The 20962-nt window shown below is 39.2% G+C and overlaps 1 protein-coding gene across 4 annotated transcripts in view; it reads left to right on the forward strand.

Annotated features, from left to right (window-relative positions):
- KIF16B (kinesin family member 16B) overlaps positions 1-20962 on the forward strand; it is a 366353-nt gene that overhangs the window by 57014 nt on the left and 288377 nt on the right. For all 4 annotated transcript variants that reach the window (XM_066234513.1, XM_066234514.1, XM_066234515.1 and 1 more), the window contains exons 6-11: positions 2058-2155; positions 3593-3702; positions 13810-13952; positions 15390-15558; positions 15738-15869; positions 18908-19083. In XM_066234513.1, coding sequence (XP_066090610.1) covers positions 2058-2155; positions 3593-3702; positions 13810-13952; positions 15390-15558; positions 15738-15869; positions 18908-19083 — 828 coding nt within the window. The remainder of the gene's footprint in view (positions 1-2057; positions 2156-3592; positions 3703-13809; positions 13953-15389; positions 15559-15737; positions 15870-18907; positions 19084-20962) is intronic.

Below are 20962 nucleotides of genomic sequence, written 5' to 3' on the forward strand. Positions count from 1 at the left end.
TTATACAGTTTATGTTGAGTGTATATGGTTATAAACATAGCATGTAGAGTTTAGTAGTCATACTATATAAATGAACAGACATTAAAGTTATATTTGCCCTAAGGTATGGAGGAGTCCAAACTAGGCGCTAGTTCAGGATCTTTCTCTCATTTGGGTTTCCTCCAGCTCTGGACAGTGCTGGGTGTTTTACTTTTCTTTATGTCATGGTGAAATGTCATACCCGCAGCATGTCCCAGACGGAGACCCTGGCAGAGGGTCGCCGGCTCCCTGCTGGTGGCGCAGCGGTGTCTTTAGTGCTGCTGGCTTAGCGGCGCCTGGAAGCGGCCTTGCCGTACCAGAGGCTCGGTCACTCCAGGGGAAAGTATGTCAGTACAGGTGTCCCGGCCACTCACTGCAGGCTTTTCCTGGACGTGGTGAGGAGATAGATGCCGTGCAAGAGTCCTGGGTGCTGAGACGTGGGGGAGAGTCAATAGGGAGTAACAAACATGCACTTCCTGTTATCATCACTTCTCTTCCCAATCTCCTACTGTGCCTCTAGAAAAAGAAACCCTAACTAAAAATTACAGTTCCCCGGAGCTATTTTAGGGAAGTTAAACATTTATAAAACACTCATAAATTACAAATGTTTGCTCGGTTGAGTACTATTTGTGTATTTTTTAAAAATTATTTTTAAAAATCAGAACCAAAAATATGGTGGAAGGCTTATTTTTCCTTGATAAGAATTGGTACTGATTTAATGGTATAAAGAAAAAAGTCTTGTAAAGCTGTGATGATGCTTCTTTTATGTTTTGGGTGGGGGACTGAGTGAAGACGGGGATAGACTTCAGAAGAAAACCTCGAAGCTCTGAAGTTATTGGTTTTCTAACAACATTCTGCCTCACCTTTTGTATCATCTGATGTTCACCAGCTTGTTAGTGCTGCTGACTGAAACAGGAAAATGACTGATTATGCCTACGTTGTATGAGTGATATAATGTATGAAGCTCTTCCTGTCGAGGAAGGCCGGTGTAGGGAGTAGTGCATCAAAGGCGGGTGTAGGGCCCATATTCGCGGCTCTCGCTGCCGTCATTCACTTGCAGGCTCCCATTAAATTCAGGCAGACAGTAAAGAAACTGCAGAACCAAAAAACTGGTGGGCCATTCCTTTATTCTAGCCTCGCACCCAGCAGGCGGGTAAAAACACACAGGGCTTCAAAACCCGCTCATTCAGAGCTTACAGAGCTACTGACACATCTGGATTTGCTAGAATCAAAGGCTCCCACCAGCTCAGTCACCTCTGGTTCCTCATCTGTACATCTTCTCCCTCCCCCTCTCTGCACAAACTGGCTTCTCCTTCAGCACCCTGCCATCTTGGCTTCCATCTTCCTTTCCTCCTCCTCGCAAACTGCAAAAACATGGCTTCCTTCTTCTCCTTCAAAACTTTTTGGTGTGAAACCCCTCCTCCAGCAATATTAGCATAACAATGGCCCTTCCCAAGCAGGAAGGTAATTAGCAGTTGCACAGATCACATATCTGGGTGGCCATTTTTAACAGTAAAAGTGAGCAAACATAAAAATCACATTTTACAAAGTTATTTGCCCAACAGCGGAGTACCCTGCATATTTCAGTGCTGTTCTATCACCTTACTTTTAAGACAATTATTAGCTATTTTGAGGCTTTGCTGAGGTTTCCTTGGTGTTTCTTTTCTGTCCAGTGTACATTTTACCTTCTTTGATCATTTGACTAGATCAGAACTTTAACATTCATTCTATAGCTGTAGATGGTCTTGTTTGAAAGTTAGAGAATAAGTTTTCTTATGTCTGCAAAGCATGATTTCTGACTAATAGCTGATAACCGTATATGACCATAATCTTAGTGTGTAGAAATTAGAAATCTAAATCCTCATCCTTCAGAGCATAGGATGCAGTTCTGCAGGAGAAAATGATGTGTCTCAGGTCCCGACTGGGAGCCTTGGGGTTGGTGTGGGGCCGTTGAGTGTAAATCCATCCAGCCAGCTCCACAGTCATCAGCTGCTTTTGTTTCCAGTAACACTTGTCGCCATTCCTCTTCCTTGCTTCAGGGCGATTGTGGCTTGATACCTCGGATATGTGAAGGGCTCTTCAGTCGGATAAATGAAACCACCAGATGGGATGAAGCATCTTTTCGCGTGGAAGTCAGGTAGGGCCTGTGGCCTGAGTGGGTGTGAGCTTGGTAGGGGCTTGCTGTTATTCACCAGGAATGGATAAAGCCTTTGGGTTCTGAAGGGAGAGTCTGCCTTCATCCCCTCCTGGACCATGGTAGTTGGATATACAGCTTAAGACACATTTGTTTTCAATGACTTTCTTGGGTGCACTTTGAATTAGGATTCGGGAAGGTGGTGGAAATAGCCCAGCTTGGTCAGAAACACTTAATTTTTTTTTCTTTTTTTATGTTGCATACCCCTCACCCAAAGGAAACACTTAATTTTGAATACTTTGCTCCAAAGGAGTGAGCTTTTGACTTTTACTTGTTCACTTTCCTTATTTTTTTTTATCTGAGTAAGGTATGTGTTTTTCTATAAGTTGATAAAATCACTATAAATCTAATCTTTAAGTCTGCATGGTTGAGGTGTTTTTTCCTCTTTAAAATTAAACCTCTCTGGGAGCCCATCTGTACTGGTTTTGAGGACAGATATAGCAATCAGGAGTTCTCATGATAGCCTTGGACAGGTTGTTTAAATCACTCCAAACCTCCATTGCCTAATGCAGTGGTAGTCAACCTGTTCCCTACCACCCACTAGTGGGCGTTCCAGCTTTCATAGTGGGTGGTAGCAGAGCAACCAAATGGCGTCGCGATTACATACTAATCGACTAACTGTTGACCAGTCAAGATCAGGACAGCAGTCAGACTCTGTTACAGGGCATTTGTATTGGGACCGCACCCGACCACTTTTGCGACCACCTGGCCCACATCCATGAGTGGCCAGGTACCTGACTCCGGGTCCACATCCACTGCCAATCTGGTGGGCAGTTTATGACCGCTATTGTCACCCAAACACTAGCAGTTCATCATTTTATTACCCCGTAGACCAGTGGTAGTCAACCTGGTCCCTACCGCCCACTAGTGGGCGTTCCAGCTTTCATGGTGGGCGGTAGCGGAGCAACCAAAGTATAAATAAAAAGATAGATTTAACTATAGTAAGTTGTTTTATAAAGATTTATTCTGCCACATTTAGCGAAAATCTGACATAAAGTACTTGGTAAGTAATTATTATTATTATATGCTTTAACTTGCTGTAACTCTGCTTTATAAATTTTATCAAGTAAAGTTACTTCTCTACTTTATAAATCACCATTACTGTGGAACTGGTGGGCGGTTAGAAAATTTTACTACTAACAGAGATACAAAAGTGGGCGGTAGGTATGAAAAGGTTGACTACCCCTGGCCTAATGTATCAAATGGGAATAATTGTAACACCTCTGGATTATCATTGGGATTAAATAAAATAGTCCATGTGGAGGGTTTAGCATAGTACCTGATGCATAGTTAACACCCATAAATGCATGTTGCTGTTGTTATATTATTATTAATATATGAAGTCATTTTTCTGAATTCAATTCTATTTAAAATTTTTAGCTACTTAGAGATTTATAATGAACGTGTGAGAGATCTACTTAGGCGGAAGTCATCCAAAACCTTCAATTTAAGAGTCCGTGAGCATCCAAAAGAAGGACCTTATGTTGAGGGTAAGAGTGAATATTTCACAGCCCTATTCTTTTTTTTTTTTTTTTAATAAATTTTTATTAATGGTAATGGGATGACATTAATAAATCAGGGTACATATATTCAAAGAAAACATGTCTAGGTTATTTTGTCATCAAATTATGTTGCAAACCCCTCGCCCAAAGTCAGATTGTCCTCCGTCACCCTCTATCTAGTTCTCTGTGCCCCTCCCCCTCCCCCTAACTCTCTCCCTCCCTCCCTCCCATGTCCTCCCTCCCCCCCCCACCCCTGGTAACCACCACACTCTTGCCCATGTCTCTTAGTCTCATTTTTATGTTCCACCAATGTATGGAATCATGTAGTTCTTGTTTTTTTCTGATTTACTTATTTCACTTCTTATAATGTTATCAAGATCCCACCATTTTGCTGTAAATGATCTGATGTCATCATTTCTTATGGCTGAGTAGTATTCCATAGTGTATATGTGCCACATCTTCTTTATCCAGTCTTCTATTGAAGGGCTTTTTGGTTGTTTCCATGTCTTGGCCACTGTGAACAGTGCTGCAATGAACATGGGGCTACATGTGTCTTCACGTATCAATGTTTCTGAGGTTTTGGGGTATATACCCAGTAGAGGGATTGCTGGGTCATAAGGTAGTTCTATTTGCAGTTTTTTGAGGAACCACCATACTTTCCTCCATAATGGTTGTACTACTTTACAGTCCCACCAACAGTGAATGAGGGTTCCTTTTTCTCCACAGCCTCTCCAACATTTGCTATTACCCGTCTTGTTGATAATAGCTAATCTAACAGGAGTGAGGTGGTATCTCATTGTAGTTTTGATTTGCATTTCTCTAATAACTAATGAAGCTGAGCATCTTTTCATATATCTGTTGGCCATTTGTATCTCTTCCTGGGAGAAGTGTCTGTTCATGTCCTCTTCCCATTTTTTTATTGGATTGTTTGTTTGTTTGTTGTTGAGTTTTATGAGTTCTTTGTAAATTTTGGATATTAGGCCCTTATCTGAGCTGTCGTTTGAAAATATCAGTTCCCATATAGTTGGCTGTCTGTTTATTTTGATATCAGTTTCTCTTGCTGAGCAAAAACTTTTAATTCTGATGTAGTCCCATTCATTTATCTTTGCCTTCACTTCTCTTGCCATTGGAGTCAAGTTCATAAAATGTTCTTTAAAACCCAGGTCCATGATTTTAGTACCTATGTCTTCTTCTATGTACTTTATTGTTTCAGGTCTTATATTTAGGTCTTTGATCCATTTTGAATTAATTTTAGTATACGGGGACAGGCTGTAGTGGAGTTTCATTCTTTTGCATGTGGCTGTCCAGTTTTCCCAACACCATTTGTTGAAGAGCTTTTCTTTTCTCCATTGTGTGTTGTTGGCCCCTTTATCAAAGATTATTTGACAATATATATGTGGTTTTATTTCTGGGCTTTCTATTCTGTTCCATTGGTCTGAGTGTCTATTTTTTTGCCAATACCATGCTGTTTTGATTATCGTGGCCCTATAATATAGTTTAAAGTCAGGTATTGTAATGCCCCCAGCTTCATTCTTTTTCCTTAGGATTGTTTTGGCTATTTGGGGTTTTTTATAGTTCCATATAAATCTGATGATTTTTTGTTCCATTTCTTTAAAAAATCTCATAGGGATTTTGATGGGAATTGCATTAAATTTGTATATTGCTTTGGGTAATATGGCCATTTTGATTATATTTATTCTTCCTATCCAAGAACAAGGAATATTTTTCCATCTCATTGTATCTTTTTCGATTTCCCTTAACAATGCTTTGTAATTTTCATTATATAGGTCCTTTACGTTCTTTGTTATGTTTATTCCTAGGTATTTTATTTTTTTTGTTGCAATCGTGAAGGGGATTATTTTTTTGAGTTCGTTTTCTAATATTTCATTGTTGGCATATAGAAAGGCTATGGACTTTTGTATGTTAATTTTGTATCCTGCGACCTTACTGTATTGGTTTATTGTTTCTAATAATCTTTTTGTGGAGTCCTTCGGGTTTTCGATGTATAGGATCATATCATCAGCAAAAAGTGATAGCTTTACTTCTTCTTTTCCGATATGGATGCCTTTTATTTCTTTGTCTTGTCTGATTGCTCTGGCCAGAACTTCTAGCACCACGTTGAATAAGAGTGGAGAGAGTGGACAACCCTGTCTTGTTCCTGATTTAAGGTAGAAAGTCCTCAGTTTTATGCCGTTTAATAGGATGTTGGCTGATGGTTTATCATATATGGCCTTTATCATGTTGAGATATTTTCCTTCTATACCCATTTTGTTGAGAGTCTTAAACATAAAATTGTGTTGTATTTTATCAAAAGCCTTTTCTGCATCTATTGATAAGATCATGTGGTTTTTGTTCTTTGTTTTGTTGATATGGTGTATTACGTTAACCGTTTTACGTATGTTGAACCATCCTTGAGATTCTGGGATGAATCCCACTTGATCATGATGTATTATTTTTTTAATATGTTGTTGTATTCGGTTTGCCAGTATTTTGTTTAGTATTTTAGCATCTGTATTCATTAGAGATATTGGTCTGTAGTTTTCTTTCTTTGTGCCATCCTTGCCAGGTTTTGGTATGAGGGTTATGTTGGCCTCATAAAATGTGTTTGGAAGTATTGCTTCTTCTTCAATTTTTTGGAAGACTTTGAGTAGAATAGGAACCAAGTCTTCTTTGAATGTTTGATAGAATTCACTAGTATAACCGTCTGGGCCTGGACTTTTATTTTTGGGGAGATTTTTAATAGTTTTTTCTATTTCCTCCCTGCTGATTGGTCTGTTTAGGCTTTCTGCTTCTTCATGACTCAGTCTAGGAAGGTTGTATTGTTCTAGGAATTTATCCATTTCTTCTAGATTGTTGTATTTGGTGGCATATAATTTTTCATAGTATTCTACAATAATTCTTTGTATATCTATGATGTCTGTGGTGATCTCTCCTCTTTCATTTTGGATTTTATTTATTTGAGTCCTGTGTCTTTTTTCCTTGGTGAGTCTTGCCAAGGGTTTGTCAATTTTGTTGATCTTTTCAAAGAACCAGCTCCTTGTTTTATTGATTTTTTCTATAGTTTTTCTGTTCTCTATTTCATTTATTTCTGCTCTGATTTTTATTATCTCCTTTCTTCGGCTGGTTTTGGGTTGTCTTTGTTCTTCTTTTTCTAGTTCCTTAAAGTGTGAAGTTAAGTGGTTTACTTCGGCTCTCTCTTGTTTGTTCATATAGGCCTGAAGTGATATGAACTTTCCTCTTATTACTGCTTTTGCTGCATCCCAGAGATTCTGATATGTCGTATTTTCATTTTCATTTGTCTGTATATATCTTTTGATTTCTGCGCTTATTTCTTCTTTGACCCATTCATTTTTTAGAAGTATGTTGTTTAGTTTCCACATTTTTGTGGGTTTTTCCCCCTCTTTTTTGCAGTTGAATTCTAGTTTCAAGGCTTTATGATCAGAAAATATGCTTGGTACAATTTCAATTTTTCTAAATTTGCTGATATTGTCTTTGTGGCCCAACATATGGTCAATTCTTGAGAATGTTCCATGTACACTAGAGAAAAATGTATACTCTGTCGCTTTGGGATGAAGTGTCCTGTAGATGTCTGTCATATCCAGGTGTTCTAGTATTTCGTTTAAGGCCACTATATCTTTATTGATTCTCTGTTTGGATGACTGATCTAGAGCCGTCAGCGGTGTATTGAGGTCTCCAAGTATGATTGTATTTTTGTTAGTTTTTGTTTTAAGGTCAATAAGTAGCTGTCTTAACTATTTTGGTGCTCCTTGGTTTGGTGCATATATATTAAGGATTGTTATGTCTTCTTGATTCAACTTCCCCTTAATCATTATGAAATGACCATTTTTGTCTCTGAGTACTTTTTCTGTCTTGTAGTCAGCATTATTAGATATGAGTATTGCTACGCCTGCTTTTTTTTGGGTGTTGTTTGCTTGGAGTATTGTTTTCCAGCCTTTCACTTTGAATTTGTTTTTATCCTTGTTGCTTAGATGTGTTTCTTGTAGGCAGCATATAGTTGGATTTTCTTTTTTAATCCATTCTGCTACTCTGTGTCTTTTTATTGGTAAGTTTAATCCAATTACATTTACATTTAGTGTAATTATTGATACTTGTGGGTTTCCTACTGCTATTTTATAAATTGCTTTCTGTTAGTTTTGTATCTAGTTTGATTCTTCTCTTTTGTTTTTCTATCATTTGTTTTTGTTTGTTTGTGTTCCATACTTCTTTCCTCTGTTGCTACCTTTTTTAAGTCAAGTGTTTTTGTGGTGGTTTTTTTAAGGGTGGTTACCATTAAGTAATGAAAAGGGTACCTACCATATTCATTGTAGTACCCTATCTTATAAGTATTTCTGCACTTCATCATCCTTTGCTACTGTTAATCTCCATCCTCTCCCCCCTTTTTTTCCTTTGTTGTCACAGTTTAAGTTTGGTTTTATTGTGTTCTTGGTGGAGCTGTTACTTGTGGTGTTGTTTTCTTTTGTTCTTTGAATCTGGTTGGAAAACCCCCTTTAGTATTTCCTGGAGTGGGGGCTTTCTGTTGATAAATTCTCTCATCTTTTCTGTATTTGTGAATGTTTTTATATCTCCTTCGTACTTGAAGGATAGCTTTGATGGGTATAGTATTCTTGGCTGAAAGTTCCTCTCTTTCAGGGCTTTAAATATTGGGGTCCACTCTCTTCTAGCTTGTAGAGTTTCTGCTGAGAAATCTGATGATAATCTAATAGGCCTTCCTTTATATGTTGTACTCTTCTTTTCCCTGGCTGCCTTGAGAATTTTTTCTTTGTCATTGGTTTGTGTCATCTTTATTATGATGTGCCTTGGAGTGGGTTTGTTGGGGTTAAGAAAACTTGGTGTTCTGTTTGCTTCTTGAATTTGAGGCTTTAGTTCCTTCCACAGGCTTGGGAAGTTCTTGTCTATTATTTGTTTGAGTATATTCTCCATTCCATTTTCTTTCTCTTCTCCCTCTGATATACCTATTATTCTTATGTTATTCTTTCTGATGGAGTCAGACAATTCCTGTAGGGCTTTCTCGTTTTTTATTATTTTTGAGTCTCTTTCTTCTTCTCTCTGTTGTGCCTCAAGTTGTTTGTCTTCTATTTCACTAATCTTATCTTCAATCTGGGCTGTTCTGTTAGCTAAGCTTGTTACCTCGTTTTTCAGCTCGTGAATTGAGTTTTTCATTTCTGTTTGATTTGTTTTTATAGTTTCAATTTCCTTGGTAATATATTCTTTGTGTTCATTGAGTTGTTTTCTGATCTCCCTATTTTGCCTTTCTGTGTTTTCTTGTATATCTCTGAGTATTTTTAAGATTTCTATTTTAAATTCTCTGTCATTTAGCTCCAAGGCTTCCAATATGTTAAGTCTTTTCTCCATAGATTTTTCCACATCTATTTGTGTTACCTCTCTTTCTTTTGTATCCATAATATTCAATTTCCTCTTTCTTATCGGCATCTGAGGGTGGTCTTATTGATAGCACTAATTAGAATTAATAAAGAGTAAAAAGTAAAAAAAAAAAAAAAAAAAGGTAAAACACCCCACAAAAAAAAACAGTAATAATTTATTATTTCCCCCTTTTTTTCTCTCTTCTCTTTCCCTCCTCTCCCCTCCTCAGGGAAATATCGTGCCTATAATGGAGGGCCTGATTTGGGGTGAAGAGTTCAGGGGGCAAAAAAAAAGGGAGTAGGGACCTACTAAATGCAAAAAAAAAAAAAAAAAAAAAAAGGAAGAAAATCTTAGACAAGCATAAGATGATTTGCTTGTAAGTGATGGTCAACTAAGAGATATAATGAGAGGGATAAGAGGGAACCAGAAAAAAGGACCAAAAAAGAATAATAAAGAAGAAAAAATAAAAATAATAAGTAAAAATCTGTTGTATTAAGTGGAGCGAAGACTAAATATAATGGAGACCTTGGGTTGGGAGGACCCAAAATGCCACAAAAATAAACAAACAAGAAAAAAAAAATAAAAACAAAAGCAAAAAAGAGAAATAAAGCCAAAAAAAAGCCTTGAGTCCCAAATTAACTAATTTGTTCGTGATTGAGGATTATATGGGAGGAAAGTAAAATGAGAAAAGAAAAAACGAATAGAAAGGAAAAAATAAGAAAAAGAGAAAAACGAAGGAAGAGATAAAATAGGAAGAGAAAAAAACAAAATAAAGCAAGAAAAAAAAAAAAACAAAACAAAAGAGGAGAGAGTGAGAGTTAAGTGTTTTGGAGTATAACCTTAAAGGAGGGTGAGGATGAAGAAGAAAAATAAAATGCAACACTCATGGGTAGTGTAGTTCAAGAAAGGGGAAGCATAAGATGGGCAGAGAATAGAAGGACCAAGTTGGAGGAAATAAAGGCAAAAAGATAGAAGAAACAAACAACAACAACAAAAAAAAAAATTAGTGGATCAAGTTGTAAAGTCTGTGGGTTTTTCTTGATTTTGAGAGGTTAACTTCTTCCTTTTTCTTTTCTCTCCCTCTTCCTGGTCGGTGACTCTGTACCCCAGGCTCTGCCCCTGTGTCACTCTTAGGTAGGGATTTGCAGTTGATGGGATTCTATGGCAATGTCATATAATTGGCTTTAGTCTTGCTGGAAGTAAAGGCTTGTTGGCGTTTGCAGGGTCCAACGATGAGAGAGTTTGCTTTCCTGGATTCTCTCTCCTAGTCCCCCCTTTCTGAATTAGCAGCCTGGTGATCCAGCTATAAGGCTGCAACTGCTTCTGCCTGGGGAGTAAGAGGCTCAAAGAGCTGGGAAATCCCCACTCTATCCCCACTCAGTGCAAGGCTTTGGGAAAGGCTCTGAGAGTCAGGGCCTCCAGTGTAATCAGGCGGGGGTGGGAGTCAATTGTTGTCAAGGTGACTGTTCAGCGCCTATCATTTAGTTGGACCTCTCAACCCAGGCTTTCCACACTTTGTAGCCTGTTTTTGCAGGGAAGAAGAGGCACTAGTCTCTGCTTACGACTAGTGTAGTATAGACCTTATTATCTGCCAAGTCCTTCTTGTTAGCGTTTATCCCTGAATATGGAGGCTCTATCAGTCAGAAGTTGCCCCCGCCCCTTTAGCGAGAGGCACTAAAAAATATCACGCCTCTTGTCTTGGATCGCTGAACTGAGAGAGATCTTATCAATTAGAACCGAGGGTGCGCAGATTTTATGGGTTAAGCTAATTTCAGTGATTGGGTCGCAGCTGTGCTTCCGAAGGTATTTTAGGCTGCCTGCGCGCGCCCCTCCCCCAACGCTTGATTGTTAGCTTGAATGGCTGGGTGAGGTGCCCCGCCCACGGAGAGAATCTCCCAAGCCTGTCCCGCTGGCCCGCCGCTGGCGGCTGGACTGCACCAGGCGCAGGATAATGGAGCCCCCTGGGTGTGCGGGCCAGCAGGGCGCCCTGGGCGCGTGGAATGCCCAAGGCACGCGCGCGAATGGGGCGCTCCGGGCACCGGTGGCCGGCGACCCCCACTCGCTGTGTGCGGGCCGCTGGGAACGTCAGTGGTGCTCAACCGGACCGGCGCGCGCGCGGCTGCTCGCGGCGGCCGCTCGCGGGGGCTCGCGTCGGCCGCTCGCGGCGCACAGCCCTATTCTTAGTGGGAATTTGTGCCAAAATAATAGCTTCAAAGAAAAAAAAAGTGGGATACTGTTGAGATTTTAAAATTTATTTTTGGCAGTTTGTTATAGTATAATATATACTGCTCACAAAAATTAGGGGATATTTTATCACTTCATATTCATTTTGAAATATCCTTTAATTTTTGTGAGCAGTATACTATAGTAAAAATGATGTGCTGTTATTACACAATGTTTATTTAATGAAGTCCCACTTCTCTAGACACTCACTGGTTTTCTGGGGCTTGCCAATAGATTTCCTCAGCTTTAAGAAGTCTCTGACAATTTGTTTTCCAGTGTTCTCAGGGAAGATAAGCAGCGCTATAACCTGTCTTTTTAAATGACGCTGCATTTTAGTGGTATAGTTTTACTGACACTAATGGTAACATATAACCATAAGGAGATTCTACACTGTCTTGCCTCTTGAAGAGGTCATTTATAGAATTGTCTGTGCTGCGGTTCTCAGCATTTATGTCCTGATAGCTATGTCACAGCCATTTGTGAGGAATGTCACAAGTTTAGATGGGTAATGGGATGGCCTTCAGTAATTATTTTAAAGTGGGCTGGATTCAAGGCTCTTCTTATAAAAAAGCTACTCTCAGTCTGATGAGGCAGCTGAGGAAGGCTGGCCGGTGGGAGTTACACACAGCAGTGTGCTTCTGTGTGGCTGCTGTTTCCTGTGATTCTTGGGAGGCAAGGCTGAGAACTGGTCATGAATTTGCAGATGTTTCTGTTATGGGTATGCTTTTTACCTGCAGATATCAGGTGCACCGGCAGGACACCATCTGCATTGTATCAATATTAAGTTTCTAATTGACTTTTTGCTATTTATGCCCAAAGCAAGGTATGTCATTATGTTTTTGTTTTATGGAGTGTAGAATAGCTATTATTGTTAATAATAGCTATTGTTAATAGCCTAACTGTGCCTTCATGTTTTCCCTTTAATTGTAGAATATTCTAAAGCTGGTTTATGAAGAGAAAGTATAATTAAACAGGGTTAAATATCCAGAATCTTATGTGGGTACACATGGGGATTTAATTTTCTATAAATTTGCTACTCAAACTTTGGAAGAATACGAGTTATTATTTCCAGAAATTCGGAAAAGGCTTAAAAAATTTAACTTAAAACCCAGAAACCATGAAATGTGGTAAATTTGAAGTGATAAAAAGAAATAAAACTTTATATATTGACAAAAATACCATAAGCAAAGTAAAAAGACAACTTACAAAATGGAGAAAATATTTTCAATTCAAGTTTCAGACAAAGAACCAATTTTCCTAATCTATAAAGAGCTCCTATAGATCAATAAGGACAGACCCCATAACCAAGTAGAAAAATGAACAAAGGATGTGAGTAGACTGTTCACAGATATAGAAATACAGATGATATTTAAATGGAGGAAAGAATGCTCAGCCTCACTCGTAGAGAAAAGCAAAATAAAAATTCTTCAAGATTACATTTGTCACCTGTCTCTGGCAGATGTAAGTGAGCCTGATATGACAGTGTTGGGAGACAGGCAGGCTTATACATTGCTACTGCTGGGTGTGAATTGCCTTCTATAGAGAACAAGTTTTGCAATATCTGTCCAAATATCAAATGTGCTCTGATCAGGCAGTTTCATCCCTTAAGAATTTATACTGCAGAAATAGTTACACACATTTGAAAAGACCTATGCACAAGATTATTTTCAACAGTGTTACTTGTAATTGGAAACAAAATGTAAACATCCTCTATAATCTCAATAGGCGACTGGTTAAATTGGGCCGGCCCATTCATGCAGTCCAATGCTCTGCACCCATAATAAAATGAATGAGGGCTCTCTTTAACTGATATCGAATATTCTTCAGTATAGTATTACATAGAAAAAAGGAAGTTGCAAACTTATGCTTTTGGTATGCTGCCATTTGTGTGATAGGGAAAAAAAAAACATATTTTTTTCTTTAAATATGTAATTGCCTGTATATGTATGGGTTATTTCTAGAAGGGTGTGGAAGAACTGATAACATTGGGTTACAGGGAATGTAGGGGGTGGGTTCTAGGATAGGGGTAAAGTGACACCCTTACACAGTATACCTTTTATAGTATTTGACATTAGAACCATATGAATGTTCCCAAGAAAATGAATACAGTGTTTTAAAGAGGATTTTAAAAAATGCTTTTGCCTATAGTGTTTACACTTCCCTTCTGTGTGCTGTGACTTATGCTAATGAGGCTGATGATAATAGCTAACATTTTCCGCTGTGTTAGGCATTATTCAGATCAGATGATGGCGGCATGGTGAGGTCTGTAGCTTGGCCATACCATGTAAGTCCGCTTGTGAGCAGCAGAGCTGGGCTTTGATCCCAGGAGGCCCAGCTCCCAAGTATGTTACAAACTTCCCCTCTATAGGAACAATTGTAAGAGCTTCCAACAACAGATTTGTCCAGTTGTGCATTAATTCATAGAGGTAAATTTCTTATTCCATTTACTATATATTAGAAAGATTTCTTCCCCCCTCTTTTTTTTTTCAGATTTATCCAAACATTTAGTGCAGAATTATGGTGACGTAGAAGAACTTATGGATGCAGGAAATATCAATCGTACCACCGCAGCTACGGGGATGAACGACGTCAGTAGCAGATCTCATGCCATCTTCACCATCAAGTTCACTCAGGTAAGGGCAGTTCTGGGACTGCTGGCTCTGCTCTGTCCCTGAAGTCTTTACTTGCTGTTTAGCACCAGCTGAGGGCCCGTGGTTGTTGAACCAGGAGTATCAGCAGGCAAAGGTGACTGCCTGTAGTTTTCTTGTTAGAGTTGAACATGTGCTCTGTGCTGAACTTCTCTGTGGTTCCAGTCACAGTAATTTGACATGGCCTGAATGTGTCCTCTTAAGAAATATTTAGCAGGCTTCTTCCCTGTTCAAAACATAAATCTTACTTTGGGCTTAATGAAGCTAAAGTTTCCAGCTCTGTGGGAGAGAATGGATTGCAAGTCAGGCCAGCTGGAGGCCAAGGCAAGCACCTCTTTGTGGTGTGTTATCTCTGCAGGGAGCTCACCGCAATGCTGATTAGGATTATTAGGGTGATGTTAAAGGACAACGGATATTTTAAAGTACTAGTAATATAAGAATCCATTCTGATTAGGGGCTGGAGGACATTCTGAATTTGTCTGGAAATTATTGAAGGTAAATATTTTAACATCTAGGCCAATAGAAAGATAAACGCAAACTTGTAAGGTCCTCTGAGGACTTAATAGTATGTTGGGAGTTTGGGGGGAGTCCTGGCTTATATTAACCATCGAACACATCAGGTACAAAAGGAAAGGGTAGCATTTTCATAATGGGGGATCAGAGAGAAAAAGAAAAAATTCTCTAAGGTCAGTCGATCAGTTCTGCACATCTTTACCTTTGTTAAACCTTTGCTTTTGATGAACCCTCCTGGTTTATCTCTGGCTCCCTAGTTAACTCAGGGTAGGATACGGCCATTCCTAATTTCTGAGAAGCTTACATTTCTGTCAAAACACAGTGGTTTCTTGTTGGAATTTTGGTTCAGACTGTACAGTGTAGGTTAAAAGTCTTTGGGAAAGTAAAATTTTGATAGAATTCAGGCTGAAGGAATCCAGTATTTAAGATGATCACTTTTAAATATATAATTTGTGAAACAAATGTTATAACACCAACTAATGGTCAAATGATCTTTTACATAATTGTCTACATTTGTTAGATTTTGGAGAGCCATTGTGCTCGGAATACTGAAGATTCTAGGTGAAAACAAAACTAATTGTGTTTACGTTCATTTTTCTTAATTGAGCGCCCCTCTGTGTTGAGGCCCTTGTTCTGCTGTTGTCAGACTCAGTGAGCCTTTGTGGCGAACACTGACTGATCTGAAAAATGACATTGTTCTTAAGAAAATTTCAGAATCACATGGTATTCAGTTTAATTTTGAAAGTTTTTGTAATCAGTGAGAAGGCCAATGAAATAACCAAATTGAAAAGAACAAAATCTTATGCTGAGAGATCCTAGTGAAGAGTGGAAAATAATTAAAATTTGCATCCTAAGCAACATCACAGCTGTTTTTTCCTTCTTTAACTTTCCTCTTATATTCTGCTCCAGGCAAAGTTTGATTCTGAAATGCCGTGTGAAACCGTGAGTAAGATCCACTTAGTCGATCTTGCTGGAAGCGAGCGCGCCGATGCCACGGGTGCCACCGGGGTGAGGCTGAAGGAAGGGGGGAACATTAACAAATCCCTCGTGACTCTGGGAAATGTCATTTCTGCCTTAGGTAGGTTTGTACTTGTCACCGGCCTCCTCCTATTCTTTGTGGCCCCACATTAGCACAGAGCAGTGATGTTTTTGTTACAAAGTGAGGTTATATCCTTAAGATTTGCTGAAGCCAAATTGGAGGAGAGAAACCTTACTAATTGTCTCTTTTACTGTTCTTTTTTTCTTTCTTTCCTATAGCTGATCTATCTCAGGATGCAGCCAACCCTTTTGTAAAGAAGAAGCAAGTGTTTGTGCCTTACAGGGATTCTGTTTTGACTTGGTTGTTAAAAGATAGCCTTGGAGGAAACTCTAAAACTATCATGATTGCCAGTAAGAATTTTAAGTTCTTTTCCTCAACATAGTGTTTCATGTGAATTAATTGTAAATAGTTGTTTAAAGAGTCTCATTCAAAAATAGCATCTTTTTTATGTTAAAACAATCGTTTTTCTGTCATGAAGAAAACCACTTACTGTGTGTGGTCTAGCCTGTAGTATCATGTTACTCTTCTTTCTTCTTTCTAGTTCCAGAAACTTGCCTACATGCAGAATGATTCTCAGCTATTCTCTTCTCAAAGTACAGGACAGAACCTTTCAACTCCACTAAACTCATAGGAGAAAATGATTATAGGGACATTAAGTAAAAATAACTCAACTTCAAAAAAATTTTAAAGCAGCAAATGTGCAATTTCAAATTAAGAATTGAGAGGGGAAAAAACCCAATAAGTATAACAAATAATAATAGTAATATACTTAGTACTTTATTTTCACTAGTTAGTTGAAAGAAGCGGAACAAAGAAAAATATACGAAGAGAAGAAAACTGTTGAGGAGAACTCAAAAACTGTTTCCCTCCTACGCCCCCTCTTCCTTTCTGCCTCCTCACCCTCCTCTGTTTCCAGGTCTCCCCCACACTCCATGCCATGAACTAGGCAAGGGGGTCTTCCCCGGGGTCTGTAGCTACCTGAACCCTAAAGTTTGTGGTAGTGGTGGAGGTGTAGTTAACCACAGCTTTAAGAGGAAAAGAATTACAGTAACTGATACTGACTCTTCAAAATTCCCATGCTCTGGATTCATACAGATGCTAGACTTTGCCAGAACTTTTATTTATTTATTTATTTTTTTTTTTATTTATTTATTTATTTATTTATTTATTTATTTATTTTCTGAAGCTGGAAACGGGGAGAGACAGTCAGACAGACTCCCACATGCGCCCTGCCGGGATCCACCCAGCATGCCCACCAGGGGCGATGCTCTGCCCACCAGGGGGTGATGCTCTGCCCCTTCGGGGTGTTGCTCTGTTGCGACCAGAGCCACTCTAGCGCCTGGGGCAGAGGGCAAGGAGCCATCCTCAGCGCCCGGGCCATCCTTGCTCCAATGGAGCCTCGGCTGCAGGAGGGAAAGAGAGAGAGAGGAAGGAGAGGGGGAGGGGTGGAGAAGCAGATGGGCACTTCTCCTGTGTGCCCTGGCCGGGAATTGAACCCGGGACCTCTGCACGCCAGGCTGATGCTCTACCACTGAGCCAACCGGCCAGGGCCTACTTTGCCAGAACTTTTAAAAAATATTTTAATTTCTACTTAATATTGAGAAGTACAAGTGCAGTGGTTCCCCCAATCCATGGTTCTGCTTTCTGTGTTTTCAGTTAGCTGGTCAACTTTTGTCCAAATATATTAAATGAAAAATTCCAAGAATAAAAAATTTAAAAGTTTTAAATTGCACATTGTTCTGAATAATGTAATGAAATCTTGCACCATCCCACTGAGTCCCGCCCAGGATGTGAACCATGCCTTTGTCCAGTGTCCCCATGCTGTGTGTGCTCCCCACCTGGTAGTCACTTAGTAGCCGTCTGGGGTTACCAGATCCACTGTGCTGGCATCACGGTGCTTGTGTTCAGGTAACCCTTATTTTACTTAGTAATGGCCCTAATGTGCAAGAGCACTGAGGCTGGTAATTTGGATAGTCAGGTAGACTTCAGAGAGTGCTGCTTTTAACCCTTTGAGTAGTGAGTTTCTTTTTCCTGCTTGCTGACCCCCGGGAATTAGTAGTTGTTGTTTTTTTACAAAAAATGAAATTAGCTCCAGTTCCAGTTTAATTAACTTAAAATCATGTTTGTTTGATAACCAATTTATGGAAACAAGAAGAACATACATTTGCCTTTTTTAATGTTTCTTTACATATTTTTAATATAGATATAAAAATTTTTGTATGATCATACCCTGGAAAGTTAGGAGGCACAAGGACGTACATGAACGTTCATACTACTCAAAGGATTAAGTGAACAGGTTAAAGTTCTCAATTTAATAAGAAAAAAGCATTGTATGCTGAGGTTGCTAATATCTATGGTAATAATGGATCTTCTATCCATGAAATTGTGAAGAAGGAAAAAGAAATTCATGCTACTTTTGCTGTTGTACTTCAGACTGCAAATGTTACGGCCGCAGTGTGTGGTAAGTATTTCATTAAGATGGAAAAGGCGTTACACTTTGTGGCTGGAACACATGAACTGAACACGTGTTTCCGTCGATGGTAACATGTTGCTCCAGAAAGCATTGAGCATATAGACAGACTTCAGCAAGGTGTCCCCAAAAATGAGTGACATTAGTTGTTTACTGCAAGTAAAGGGTGGTCACACAGATTCAGGAATAGGTTTGGACTGAAAAATATGAAAATTACTGAAGTGGCTGTGTCTTTCCATGAAGAAGCTTCTGCCACATTTCCAGAAGGGTCAAAGTCGATCAGGTTTGACACCATCAGAGCTTTTAGTCATACATTGGGGTCTTGGAACTTTTGTCCCCACGGATAAGTGGGGACTACTGTAGTCCTGACTTCTGCCTCTTCCTATGTCCATGATGGTGAACCTTTTTATAAAAACTGCTCACTTTTGCAGTGCTGGTCAACCCGGTCCCTCCCATCCACTAGTGGGTGGTCCAGCTTTCATGCTGGGCCAATCGCAGTGCCGTTTGGTTGCTCCGTTATTGCCCACCATGAAAGCTGGAATGCCCACTAGTGGGTGGGAGGGACCAGGTTGACCAGCACTGCAAAAGTGGGTGGTTTTTATAAATGGTTTGCCATCACAGTCCTATGTTTTTAACAGAGAAAGCTCCCTAAATAACAGTAGAGTATCTCATATCTCATTTTAGAGTTGGTTAGATGGCTGATTCTATGCTTAAGAAGAGCAAAATGACATTTAATTTAGTATAGTGAGTGCCTTTCCTATAAATCTTAGATAATTTTTAATATTCATTACTGTGGCAATGAATATTTAGTCTATCCAATGACCTGGGGTTAATCTGACTTTTAAATTACAAACCAACTTTGTGTTAAATGAAACATGGAGTGCTGGATAAATTATTTTTTGAATTCATTCTTCACAGCCATTTCACCTGCTGATGTCAATTATGGAGAAACCCTAAGTACTCTTCGCTATGCAAATAGAGCCAAAAATATCATCAACAAGCCAACCATTAATGAGGATGCCAACGTCAAGCTCATCCGTGAGCTGCGAGCTGAAATAGCCAGACTGAAAACGCTGCTTGCTCAGGGGAATCAGGTGGGGCTCTTCTGAGCTTTATAGATAATTTTCTTTGAGTAATGATGTTTATTTCTAGACCTTAATGAGACAATTATCTCACTTATTGGATTGATTTGAGTAAATAAGAGGGAAGAAAAGCGTGAATGAGTTAGCTGGCCTTTCCTTTGCATTAACTCTGCCACTGGCCCTTGCATTTATCATGAGCTCAATGAGTGAGGAAGGTTTGATCCACTAAGTCTGAAATGATCAACTATCTCCTAAGTGTCAATTATGGATGGAAATTTAGCATGCAGTAGGATTAGCAGCATAATCTCCATTAGCGGAAGGAAATTGAAGTGCCACGAGTTATATTTAAAATTCTATTTGTGCGTTTTGTGACTTAGAAATGTATTTTAACAGCAGGAAAGACTAGTTTGAACACTCTTCTGAGTTTTTATTTTGTATCACCCGTTACAGAGGAGGTTAATGGTACTATAGTGCCATGGTGGTGGTGTACCTAGGGCCTGACTGAGATGTCCCTGGGACCTTGCTTGGTTGTTGAAACAGCCTCACTTCAGGATCTTTTGGGATTCTGGTGAAGGAGCCTGTCCTTTTGTGTTTTTCACAGTGAACTTCCTTATAACCTGCCGGGTGTACATAACAGAGTTACGGTTCATTGTCCATGAATGGTGTGAGTTAGGTTCTTATAGGTGTACATAGTGCTGTAATGAAAGGCCACTCTTAAAAGAAAATCAAAGATAGCTTTCCAAAATGTTTGAGTTGAATTGGAGTTAGAAATAAACAAACATATATTTCTTCCCATTTTCATAACCTATAAGTAGATGTTTTAAGTGTATCATTAAAAAGTTAGTTTTCTTTAAATGCGAAGTGCTCTCTCTGGAGCAGCTTTCTATCTAGGAATATACGGCCTATGGAGCCCCGACATCCCGTAAGTGCCTTGACCTATGAGAATGCACAGGATGAAAATCTCACTGAGTGTCCTGTGTCCTGAAATACACGTGACGGTTCCCTCCCATGAGATGGTGGACGGCGGCTGCATAGGAATCCTCACTGCACTTAAACACATATCCACGCCCGTTTTCCTGTTTGCTGTGAGCTTTCCTGGTGGGAAAGAAGTTGTCAGAAGGAATAGTCCAGCTGTGCGTGATGTTATCAGGCTCGTGTAGCTTAGGGCATGAACCCCAATAGTTATTTTTATTTATATAACTTGTTATTAGGATCTCTTTTTCGATGTTTTTAAAACATGATTTAGCCAAGTGAACATTTAAGTGTGATTTTATGGCATCACCCAAACTACTACATGTGAAGGAAAGTATTTGGCAAGTTCTTGTGCAGCTTCTTTACTTAACGGTTTACTAAGTTATGTGAATGAGGGAAGAGAAAGATCAGCCTTTTAAAATTAAATAGGAAATTTTTGAAAGTAGCCTGATCACATGGACAGAAAAAAATAGTTCACTGAAACCTTTACAAATTCTATCTGAGGAAGGTCTTCAGAGGTACCATGTATGCCAGTTGCCTTATACTTCATGGTCTTTCATATTGATTCTTTCATGCCCAGAAACTACTAGTATAATTAAAGGAGTATTGTTGTTGTTGTAGTCTTTGCGGCGAGGGTGGAAGAGATGGTTAAGTCAGTTTTAGAACACACAGCAGGTAAAATTCTTTGATAAACTAATACATTACAATAAAAACAAGAGTCCAGATTAAGATAGTTTGTCACACTGAAGCTATAAATTATTGTGAGACAATACACACTTATTCTAGGTTAATTAAATTTGTGATGCTCAATAAAATAAACAGGTGTTCTGAAGCACTCATTAAAACTCTCTGTAGATTTTTCTGATGACATTGCTCTGTTCCTACAACCTTTAATTCCAAATGCTGCCGTGGTTCATTG

The sequence above is a fragment of the Saccopteryx bilineata genome, chromosome 6 (assembly GCF_036850765.1).
Source record: "Saccopteryx bilineata isolate mSacBil1 chromosome 6, mSacBil1_pri_phased_curated, whole genome shotgun sequence".
NCBI lineage: Eukaryota > Metazoa > Chordata > Mammalia > Chiroptera > Emballonuridae > Saccopteryx > Saccopteryx bilineata.